The sequence below is a fragment of the Fundulus heteroclitus genome, chromosome 7, assembly GCF_011125445.2.
Source record: "Fundulus heteroclitus isolate FHET01 chromosome 7, MU-UCD_Fhet_4.1, whole genome shotgun sequence".
Classification (NCBI taxonomy): domain Eukaryota; kingdom Metazoa; phylum Chordata; class Actinopteri; order Cyprinodontiformes; family Fundulidae; genus Fundulus; species Fundulus heteroclitus.
The window spans coordinates 11,470,578-11,482,844 of NC_046367.1; the positions used below are offsets into that span (position 1 = coordinate 11,470,578).

A 12,267-nucleotide genomic window follows, 5' to 3' on the forward strand; every position below is an offset into this window, starting at 1 on the left:
CTGGATGGGCTGGGGGAAGGATTGCAGGATTGACATCTGCTGGAAACCGTAGTGAGCTGTTCTAGGAGACATGTTTTTGCTTGTCTGTCAGGCCCACTGGCTTCTTTATTTCATTTACTTTTCAAACTGGTGTGGAACAACATTTCTAGCCTCGGGACATTTATGTGCTGGCACTGATCCGTCCCGATCTGTTCCACCTACTGTTGGCATTTAATGAATGCTGTGTGAATGCTTCCTACCTGTCCCACCTCCCTCAGCTTCACGTTCGAGCCCCTGTCCATGAAGAGGGGAGCTCCAACCAACAGATCCATGAACCTGAAACACAGACAAAATGTAAAAAAACAACAAAAAAAAAAACTCATGTGATCATTGGTTATCTTTCATTGGAGCCCAACACACAATTGGATGCATTTCCTGCACCAAACAGCAACTTGTTTCAACTGCTTTATACCTGGATTAATGACTTACATCAGCCTCAAGATGTGGCCAGGAGCAGTGCTTGCAAATTAACAACGGCCACAAACCGGATTAAATGACATCTGCTTTGTATTTTATATGTGAGACTATTTTTATTGCAGTTGTAGCTGTTAAACAAATAAAGATGGGTGTGCTCAAAAACAGCAAACATGCTTAAATCGGAGGAGACTGGACTTTCATTCAATTCTCTCTGAAAACGTTCCGACACCTATCCAGGAGTCTTTGTCAATTCTGCATTGGACTCGCTACTCTGCTGAACGCCCAAAGGATGACCCATGTCTCAGTCTGCTGGTACAGTTCACCAGACTATTGACTTAAAGCTTCCTGGTATTTCACAGACTTTATGATGCCATACACTTTATTAAAAAAAACCAAAAAAAAAACAGGCCCAGAGCATCACAGATCCTCCACTATACATAACAATGGGCATGAGGTGCTTTCTCACACATTCATCCTTTATTCAACATCAGAATAACCTGCAATGTTTGTCTCCAAAAGCCTCATTCTCATCCAAGAGTATAAAAAAATGGTTACAGGCAACTAGTTTTCACATTTTCATCTGTGATGAAGACAGAAAATGCCTTCTCTTTTTAAAGCATGTCTCTAGAGCTACTGATTGGAACATGGATATGGTGTTATAGTTAGGTTGTTGTGGAGACTTGGTGACTCCAAGAATCCTTGCTTTGCTGCATGTCATCTTTAACAATATTCCACCCTGAATGGGGGTGACAAGAGCGGCATGTCCTTTGCCAGCTTTGTTTTCTTACAGTTTACCTTTTCTGCCATCGCTCTGATTAGGAATGAAACAACAGAATCACCTCAATCAGACAATATCAGGTGTGAATTTCCTCAAGAAAACTAAGCTGTTTTACAAGTGGAGTGAAGGTTAATCAAGGGATATCGTGCCAATTCATTAGCTCTGACTGATGATATGGGCAGGTCTGGCTGAGTGCTGGTCATATGAAGATTGACAAGCATGTACCTAAGTAAAATGGCACGTTGGCTCACCTTTCGCATTCTGAAGAGGGTCTAAAAGAAATAGACCTATGTGTCACATCATATTTATATCCCAGGGAAACAGGAAGTCGCTAGTAAAGAGGCTTTTAATACGTTTACCAGGGGTGCCAGTAAATGTGGCGGACGCCGTACAGGAAAGCATGGTTTTCCTTTTTCAGGCTGCAACGCAACACATTTCTGAAGAATTTAAAACGAAGAATCCAACGAAGTCTAAGTCTCTAAGTCTAAGTCATTTCCTCCACATGATCTAAACGAGCAGAGCCATAAACACTTCAAATGTGACCTCTGTATTTAATGATGTCACCAGCACACCAGGTCTAAACCCGGTTTCACTTAAACAGCATCAAAGCAGGGGCAGCGGGGCTCTTCCACGCGTGGTTCATTAAGCCTTTAAGTCTTTAAACGTCAGCTGGTAGAAGAGTCATCTTCGAGGCAGACAGGATGCACACTTACCCGTCGGCATTAACATCAGAGGCAGCCACCGAATGTCCAAAGTAGGCAGCCATCTGTAGGACAGAGACAAGAGGAGGGGGAAAAAGATGAGATGGGCAGTTCAGAAAGCTGGTCTGTCACTCTATCATCAAGTTAGCGTGTGGATCCCGCCCTCCCAAATTCCAGTGGCTGTGAAAACTGGAAAAGGCCAACCCCACTGCCAGTGTTTCTGACCGACAGCTCTAAGGGAGCTTGAGTGGCTGAGGAGAGTTCGGTGATAAAGACTAGCCAAGGACCAAAGGAAGCAGGCTGATAAAAGAGAGGCTGCTGGGTTCACAGGGCGAGTAAACAGGGCTGGGCAGCAACGTGAAGAGGAACTCTGTCATTAACTCCACAGATGACAACCTCTCCTCCCCGCTTTTCAACCTAAAGCTTTTCTCCATCAGCACCAGGAGTTGATTCAGTGGTCATCCATTCCTGAATGACTAATAAATTGCTCCTTCCCACATTTTAGGTGCATTTTGACAGCAGGGCGCTTTTCCTGGAACAAGGGTAGTTTTCTTCTTCCACCACAGTTCAAAAGCAAGTATACAAAAAGTCTGTGTCAGTAATCCATTCAAACGCTGGTAAAGTTACACTTTGTGAAACCCTAGTGATTTTATGGGAGTTATACAGCATTTTATTGCTAAGACAGAATCACTGGTATAGTTTTATAAGTGAAAGTCAAAACCTTTTATTTTCATGAAAGTAACCGCTGTCTCTCACACTATAGTCTCACCCACTCACAGTGGAAACGCACACAGGAAACGGCCAGAGTAAATTAAAAGAGTCCTGTCTGATATTTACTCCTTTTTACTGAATGACTCATGGGTTAGTCATCTGCCAAGACGGTGACACCATGTGCTTTGCACTGCAGATAAAGCTGACGCCGTAAACAATCTTGCTGGATAAAACAGAACGTTTCGGAGAAATCCTTTACTGAACATTAATTCTCAGGTTAATAAAACGGAAAATGTTGCATGTCTTAAAAACTACGGGGCAGCTGAAGCCATCTGTAAGAGTTCCCTCGAAACAACTTGAATTTGTTTTTTTTTATCTTCATTTGGAAAAGCCTTATAAAGAACAATAGTCATAAAGGTTAGAGGAGATCAAAGCAGCATGAACTGTTTATTTGGACGGGTCCTGAAGTAAAATGAGCACGTATGGTAGATGTCACTCAGCTGGAGGGTAAAAATAAAATTGGATTTTTCAAGCAAATACTGTTTCTTCCTTTTGCAACACTATTTTCTTTATTTACAATGCCTTGCACTCATCATCCTTGATCCTTTCCAGATCAATTTTGGACAAACTTGAATATATTTTACGAGGATTTTATGTAGCAAACAAACAAAAAGGAAGAGAAACGTGAAAAATATTAGTAGAATTAATATTATAACTACTGTAACAAAAATAACCTCTTTTTTAACCCCAAAGAATCTGGAAGGTGTGACCCCACTTATGCATTTAGCCTATTTACTCTGACACCTCTAAATATAAACAACATCATTTAAATGTCTACAACTTTGTCTGGGTTGTGACATGAGAAAACTAGAAAAAACTTTCAAGAGGTGTGAAAAGCTTTGCCAGGAGAGTAATCTGCGCTGTAAAACCAGTAGCCTGCTAGTGAGCAGAAGAAGACAGTTCTGTGGACAGATGGAGAGTCTTCCTGTCATTTGGAAGAAACAACCCAGTGGAGACAAAGAAATCCTGCCAAAGGTCACTCGGCTCAGAAGCAGAGCGTCTTTTCTTCAGCAGCCTCACACTACATTGTTTCCTGACAACGGTTTACCACCAGCTGAATACAGGTTGAAGGTTTACGCCGATACCACAGAGCTATTTCAATGTGACACCCTTTTCTGTCTCCTGCTCTCTCTGTTATAACTATGGCTCTAAATCCAACATGTAATTTTATTTGTTCTGTTGGACAATTATGTTCTAAAAGGAAATTACTGTTTTGTTCTGCGCAGCATTGTGGTAATTGCTCATGGTTTACAAAGTGGTGACTTTATAGGACGTGACATCTAGCTATATATATATATATATATATACACACACACACACACACATATACATATATATATATATATATATATATATATATATATATATATATATATATATATATATATATATATATATATATATATATATATATATAGTTTAGTAGAGCTGTATTACACACAGATGTAAATTTTAGTTAAGTTCTAACACATCTATGCAGCCAGAATTCATTGCCTTTGCTTTACATCATTTACCAGACCGCACAGCTTACCTGAGAGCCGGTGAAGTTAATCATGGACCCCATGTTGGCCCCATTGAAGATGTTCACCTGAAGCAACAATGCAGAACATACAATAAGCCTCATATTAGATGCACCAAGACCTAAATTGTTCTGAATTTCACAGCAAATCCACTTACTGATCCTTTTAGTACGACAGTAATATAGCTTTAAATGAGTTAAGAATATTTTGAAGGGGGAAATCTAAAGTGAAAATAACTCATGGTTTGTTTGAAGGAAATGAGAAACACTCAGTGAGCAGAAATAGAAATGGGAACTAGAAAATGGTTGTAAACAAGTCCACTTAGAAGCTGCTAGAGAGCACCGCTAGGCTCACCAACAGTCTAATTTAAACTTGACTTCTTTTATATAAACAAGCAAACCTGACTTCCTGATTATTAGCCATGCACAGAGAAATCAGCTGGTAACCATCTGCACTAATCATGCTGATCGCTAATGTAAGATTCTAAAGGCAACCTGTAATCATTTCATCTGAAAATAAATAGAGAAATCCTGTTCAACTGTAGAGCTGTGGATTACTGACTGCTTTCTCTCACATGGAGAGCAGATGCCTCATAAAAAATTATCGATAAACTACAACAGAAAGGCCTCTTTGAACTCCTGTGTACAAAATAAAAAACTGGAGCTTTTTCCTCAAGATACTAAGGTGGACACCATTGAAAACGATTGTAGAATACTTTCTAAACTAAGTCATTATCCATTTATAGATGTACAACACCACGAGAAAAGTTTGTGAAAGCCCTTATCTGTGTTATAATGGAGGATGGGCGATAACGCTTTTTGCTGGATTTTATTTATCGATAATGGCGTCCCATAACCTGGAGAATTTTTATGGATTTGTGCAGCGGAGAAAAAAACAGCTTAATGCTGATACAATCTAATGTTGAATTTATATAGAAAATAGAAAAACGATATTGTTTCATTTATATTTCTAACGGCTGGTTCACACGGCAGGATTTTAAAAAAGTCGGCCGATTTTCAAAGCCTGAGAGTACACGCGTACACATTTCACTCAGGATCATTCACACGTCAGACGGGAAGTCTTGTGAATCCTCTCAAGATCAAACGTGAGTTCAGAGTAAATAAACATGGACGACCAGGAAGAATAATGGCGACAGTTTGTGGACTAATTTTAACAGAGAAAAACGTTCTACCGAGCGGACCAGATCACTCTACACCACACACGGCAGGAATATCTCTTAAGAGACACGCCGATAGTCGGCGCCTCTCGGAAGGGGAAGATCGGGGCAAAAATCCGGCTAAAAATCCTGCCCTTTAAAAGAAACCCAGATCACGGGTCAGAACTTTATACAAATTGGAAATGGACCCTAAAATCTCTGATCTACTGCCATCAGACTAAAGAACAAGAGCGGGTTAGTCAACTACACAAGACAGTCTTTTGAGAAACTCAACTAATACGTACTAGGAGGACAACACTTCTTTGGAGGACATGCACAGCATCCAGTTAAAACAATGTAGCAACATGGCTGAGTTTTTAAATACAGCAGCGGTCTCAGGTGACTTCCAGCCTAAATAACCCAGAGGAACCTTTCAGCTGAAGACCACAACAATTAAGCCCAAATTCGCCTCGTTCTGTTCACACTGGGTTCAGATCTCTCTCTGGCAGTCTATCACAGATTGGAGCTCTGACCAAGATGTGTTTGACCTTTTATACTTACATAACCCAGTGCCTTGCTCCCTCTGGGTACTCCAGTCACATAATCTGTTGAAGGCAGAAAAGACAAAGACTGAGGAAATCTAACCAGAGAAAACAGCGACGTTTGTGGTTTTTATGAAACTTTCCACTGCTGCCAATATTGGCCCGATCATGGGGTTAAAAATGTTCCAAATTTTTGGAACATGAAGTTGTTCAACACAAGTTTGCTGACTTTGCACATATTTTTAAAAAACAATTGAAAGTCATTTTGTTTCACCAGGCTTTTAATTTCTGCTTTCTTATGTCTTTATATATTTACTGTGCTTTTTACATAAACTTTTTTGTTTTTTGTTTTATGTATATCTTAAATGTCATTTTCCTGGTACAGTGCTTTGTGTCTGGGTAAGGCGCTTTATAAACAAACCTTCCTTACACACAATTAAAAGGTTACATTTAAAAATTAAACTTCAGCCAAATTTATAAAGCTTTTCTGGTCTCAGGCTAGGATAACAGCTGAATTGGTGCTATGTAAATAAAAGTTTATTGAATATATGTTACAATACTAAATGTGATATTTTAAGGACAGTATTTGTATTTATGGGGCTGTAATTGACATGAAGTCACAGCCACAAAGTTACCTAAAAACTTTGATAAAAACTGGTAATAGTCTTTTATCATCACTGTTATCATTATCGCAATAGTACCACAATGTATCATGATAAAATCTAAAGTCCTAGTATACAACTGGTTTTAATAATGTCTAGCCTCTGTAAACATTTTAAAACTAATCAATATGTCACTTTAATTGGCAACAGTGAGATTGGTAAGAGTGAGATGTTGCTTTTCAGATTTACAGATAGCCCTTTTTTTTATAGATTTCTGTTTTAAATTCTACATTTTAACATGTAAATATAATAAAACCATAGCATTTACACTCAATGATGATATACCTTCGCTATATCATACTGAGACACTGAACCGGCAGATATTTTAAACTGAAATGGCTTCCATTACTGACAATTAGCAAGAAATGTGCCAATTTGAACTTTACGCGTGTCTTTTTGCATCGGTACACATTTAAACAGTTTTCAGTTCAACGAGTAACTGGGGTTCAAAACTACACAAACAGATGCATCCTCAAAACATACCTTCCTTTCCATCCTCGTTAAAATCCCCGACCACCACAGAGTATCCTGTTAAACAAAGAGACATAAACTTGCTCAGAAAATACACAAACCCTGTGTTCTTCTAGACAGGGGCGCCGCCATGAGTTTTGGAACCCATGACAGAAAAAGCTAAATCATCCCAAAAGCTCATATATACAGTGGGCACGGACAGTTTTCAGACCCCTTTAAATATTTCACTCTTTGTTTCATTGCCGCCATTTGCTGAAAAAAAAAAAAAAAAAAAACTATCCCCAAGAAGACTCATGGTTGTACTAGCTCAAAAGGGTGTTTCTACTCAATACTGAGCAAAGGGTCTGAATACTTATGACCATGTGATATTTCAGTTTTTCATTTTTAATAAATTTGCAAAAATTTCTACATTTGTTTTTTTCTGTCAAGATGGGTTGCTGAGTGTACACTAATGAGAAATAAAAAGGATTTTTTTTTATTTCAGCAAATGGCTGCAATGAAACAAAGAGTGAAACATTTAAAGGGGTCTGAATACTTTCCGTACCCACTGTACATGTACACTTCTTTTTGGGGCCCCCTGTGAGTAAGGGGCTCTAGGAAATATCCTAAATCCACCCCCCCCCTCCCTATATGGCACCCCTGCTTCCAGCTGCGATGTAACTGTTAGTAGCAGAGACTAAAAAAAAATCACTTCAGCCACACCCAGGTTAACACATTCACTGCATTGCTCAAACCATCTGCGTTCACACACCTATGAACCTCAGTGACAGCCTATTTTTTATCAATATGGATTAATATGACGCCGCCGGCCCAATGATTGTATTGACAAAAAAAAGTATCTTAATCAACCATGCGCGTGATTACCGAGGTAGCTGTCGTCAAACTCAGCAGCAGCTGATTTGGTGGACAGTGTGCTTCCGTACTGCGTGATGTAGTTGTTGCTGAAACGGGTGATAATCTCATCGACGTCATCTGAAATCAACTGGCCTGAGGAGAGAGGACAACGTCTAAGAACAAGGAGCCACTTTGGAGAATAGAAAGTGAAAACTAAGAAAAACAAGTATGCATATATATATATATATATATATATATATATATATATATATATATATATATATATATATATATATATATATAAAAAAGAGGTTTACAAAAACATAATTAAAGAAGCTACAGGACCAACAGCTGTCTAATCAGAAACAGAGCTCTGTGTGTGTGTGTGTGTGTGTGTGTGTGTGTGTGTGTGTGTGTGTGTGTGTGTGTGTGTGTGTGTGTGTATTTGGTTGTTCAATTGCAAGTGTCGACTCAACAGGAAACAGTAATTAGGAGAACACAGCCAAGGAGGAGCCTCGACACGCAGCCAGAAAACATGTGTGCTCCTGACTCAGCGTTCAGGATGCAGCCGCTGTCACACCCTCTGAGGTCAGACAGAAACGGCGATTACAACCATCCGCTGTTATGGACACATCGTCTGCAGCCCAGCCCACCTTAACCTCACCTCCTCATTAAACTCTTAAGGTGGTGATGATGCGGGCTGCTGTCCGGTGTGAGACGAAGCACCGAGTCATGCTGAGGGCCCAGTTGCTCACACTCAGAACGTTTCTACATCAGTACAACCCTGAGCCTGTGTCTGTATTTAACTTGATGTAATAAAATGAAAAAAAGACAAATAAACTGCTGAGAAATAAAATGGATAAAAAAAACAAGGAAATGTTTTATGTAAGGGCCTCCTTTGCAGATTCTGCCCACAGCAGTTGAGGCCCAAATGCCATTTCTACTGGCCACTGCAGCAACTGGAGGACCAGGTGTGACTGAAAGTGTCACGGTGAAGAAGGCCTTTAGGGAGCCGTTGTTATTGAAGATTCCTGGAACAGCAGACAGCTACTAGCCTGGGTGCCATTCTGAACTTAGTCCCGCCCACAACGTTTGAGGTCAGGAAGTTCGGTCTGGCATTGCTCAATAGTAGCGCGAGTATGCTCGCCCAATATCTGTCGGGCCAATCAAATTGTTAGGGTGTGGCTTTATACGATGATGGACAGATGATCAACAGTAACGTAATCAACCACGTCACCAAAGCGCGCTTGGGTTGAATTCGTTTACAACAACGATGGCTGCTGCTGGAGAGTTGAGGTGTGTAGATTCTGCTATTAGGTCTGTTCTAGAAGATATCGACAGCAAATTAATTTTAAAAGAGGAACAGAGAAACGCGATCAAGGCATTTGTTGAAAACAAAGATGTTTTTGGCGTCCTTCCTACGGGATTCGGCAAAAGTTTAATTTATCAGCTGGCTCCGTTGGTCGCTAAGAAGATGGGACACAATGAAAACCCATTGGTCATTGTTGTTTCTCCTTTGGTCGCATTAACGGAGGACCAAGTGAAAGAAGCAACTGAAATGGGCATCACGGCAATGCAACTCGGCATGAACGACGAGGTGGATATAGCCAGCGGTCGTTGCCAGCTCCTTTTCGGAAGCCCGGAATCCTGGCTGCTGAACAACAAGTGAAGGGACATGCTAGGCTCCGATGTTTTTCAAGCCAACGTCATGGGTATCGTTGTGGACAAAGTTCATCTAACTTACAAATGGCAAGAGATCATCTGACTGTCTGACTTAGTAAATAACTCGCAATGTCGTGATATGAATCCCATGTTGTAAACATAGTAGGTTGGTCCCCTTCGTCGTCTGCCCTTTTTTTTTAACACAAGCATGTCGCGTTCCAACCATGTTATAACGTTCTGACAGGACCGACAAATGCGATGCGATTTATTTGACATTTTGTAGAGTTGTAATCCTAAACGGAGAACTTGTTCGTATGTGCATTCGCCTTTATTGTTTTTCTGAAAAATGAGGTTCGTGTGTTGAATGACTCCTTGGATCCTTACATTCTTTTTGCAACACCGGCAAAAATCGTTCACGCTCATCTTCTTATTCTAGGCTACTTCTTTTCCAGCGTGCAGTTGAGTTCTGTTGACAACAACTATGCGTCGCTTAACATACGTCACACACTCCGTTGCTCTTATTGGTTGTAGGTCTATCCAATTGAGTGCAGAGGCATTTTTTTTCCTGGTTCCTTAGAAACACGCCCCATAATCACAGCTCTATGGAGCAGTATTAGACTCAAATTCTGACTAGAATTGAGTATGACTACGTCAGGCTAGACAGCTACAGGGGGGCCAGCAGATTTGCAACTTCTGTGTTCATGGAAGCAGAGTTCAAGCATGGGAGGAATTCAGAGAAGCTATGGAGAACGACTTTTGGTTGGGCTCAAGAACATGTTGGAAAACCCTTCAAGGATTCACAGTTCTCAGCCTGTGGTAACTTTTGGGGGGGGCTGCTGTGAACGTATGAGGTACCAGAATTGCTTGCAGGGGGTATCTGGTCCATGCAAAACCAAAGCCTAAGCTGAGTCTGCATTCTTGTCACAAAGTCAAGTTGGGTGTGGGTTGGACCCTGCCACCTAGTCTTCAATCCTGTTTGTGGCATTCAGAGACGGTTTCTCAAGGAATAGAAGTGAAGAGGATGGTGTCGGGAGGATGACAAGTTATAGCCTGCAATAATGTGGGTGATAACGATAGAGCTGAGCCAAAATGCAAAGCCTTTTATTTACGGGTCCCTTTGTATTCTGAACCGGATTGGTGCGATTTTTGAAGATTCATTTTGTAGAAGCCAACATACAACATCCCATAAAGCAAGAACAGGCAATGGTGCATCAAGATAAAGACTCTAAAGCTGATGTGGGATTGGCAGAGATAGAAAACGTTATTAAACTGGATGTTGAGCTTCCTTCATAGAAATTATTGATACATTTCCATAACGTTTTTTTAACTAAAATAGCACCAAACATATTTAAGACCATCTGCTTTAGCCAGACTTGCTACCATTTACTTAAAAAAAAGAAAAGATGAAACATTTGTTGACTGGGTGTAGTTTAGTATCATTTAAAGGCAGGAAACAGATGGGAACAGCTTGGCCGGCCCGGCTCTGGCCAAATATAACAAAATCCTCCCACCAGTAACTCCAAATCATTGGATGTTAAAAATAAAGAAGGAAAATGTATGTTTAAAAAAATATTTCACTGGTGATATTTATGGTAAAAGTGTAGTTGCTATAATGTGATGATGCATTTCCCTAACTTGTGGATGTGAGTTTGAATGTATTTGTCGTAATGAGTTTCTGCTTTGAGCTGCTGTATGTTTTGGCAGAGGCACTATGGCAATATTGCTGAGGTCTGAATAAAAATGCCTCATTGAACATGTAGCTGTGTGCAGGTGAACAAAGCAAGCTTTGCTCTTTGTGTGGTTGTTCTGCTAAAATAAAAAGACTTTTGCACACAGATCTCTATGTCCCATCACTGAGATTGAAATAATCTGTATCACTGTTAACCGTCTGGAGGAAACATTGAGAAGTGAACACTAGAGTAGGGGACTGTGGCTGCCAGCTGGCAACATAAGTTTTCAGGGGAAATCCTCGCCCTGTGCTCAGATATAGTCTTTAAAGTCCAAACGTTCTGCGGCAAAGTAGCAGAAATACTAAGAATGGTGCAATGGTATCCAGATCTGAATTTTGCCGTTTCTCGGTAGAGTCAGACTCACCCTGCCAGTAGAAGCTGCCCGGTCCTCCCACCACCACTCTCTTGCTTGTCTGAAGCAACAAACAGAAAAAAAAGGAAGAATAAAAACAGATTCTGCATTACTTTCAGTTCTTCTTCTGTCCGTAAACACTGGGATATGTTTCTACTTCCATGATGTGGTAAGAAGAAAAGAACTCCCATTTTGTGAATCAGAGGATAAACAACGCCACATGGATTCCTAAGAATGAAGCATTGTTGCGTCAGAGCTGCACGGTCAACAAGCGCGGCTCCAAGAAGGAGCTTAGAAGCTTCCGACTGTAGGATGAACTGGTTTTAGGATTTAAAAACACATCCAGCTGGATCACTCATTTGGACTTTAAATAACGTCTAGTTAGTCAGCTGTTGACACTTTTGTCTATAAAAGACAATTAAATCTTTCTGCTCTGGTCTTTTGTTTATTTTTTGTAATCAAGATTATCTAATCCAATTTTTTCCATATCTAAAATGTATCTGTAATGTTATTAAACCTTTAGCTTGTTTTAGGATTATGTTGATTTTATCCATTATTTATAACTGTATTTTCTCTACATTTCTATTTTGTTTAAGTGTTGTTCAAGTTAAATTCAGATCTTACATTTACTT

General features: G+C 40.1%; 1 protein-coding gene across 1 annotated transcript in view; it reads right to left on the minus strand.

Moving 5' to 3' along the window:
* itgav (integrin, alpha V) overlaps positions 1-12,267 on the minus strand; it is a 55,321-nt gene that overhangs the window by 18,803 nt on the left and 24,251 nt on the right. The window contains exons 6-12 of the mRNA XM_012882756.3: positions 11,648-11,696; positions 7,922-8,044; positions 7,070-7,114; positions 5,944-5,987; positions 4,238-4,294; positions 1,948-2,000; positions 240-315 (exon numbers count right to left, since the gene is read on the minus strand). Of these exons, the coding sequence (XP_012738210.2) occupies positions 240-315; positions 1,948-2,000; positions 4,238-4,294; positions 5,944-5,987; positions 7,070-7,114; positions 7,922-8,044; positions 11,648-11,696 (447 nt within the window). The remainder of the gene's footprint in view (positions 1-239; positions 316-1,947; positions 2,001-4,237; positions 4,295-5,943; positions 5,988-7,069; positions 7,115-7,921; positions 8,045-11,647; positions 11,697-12,267) is intronic.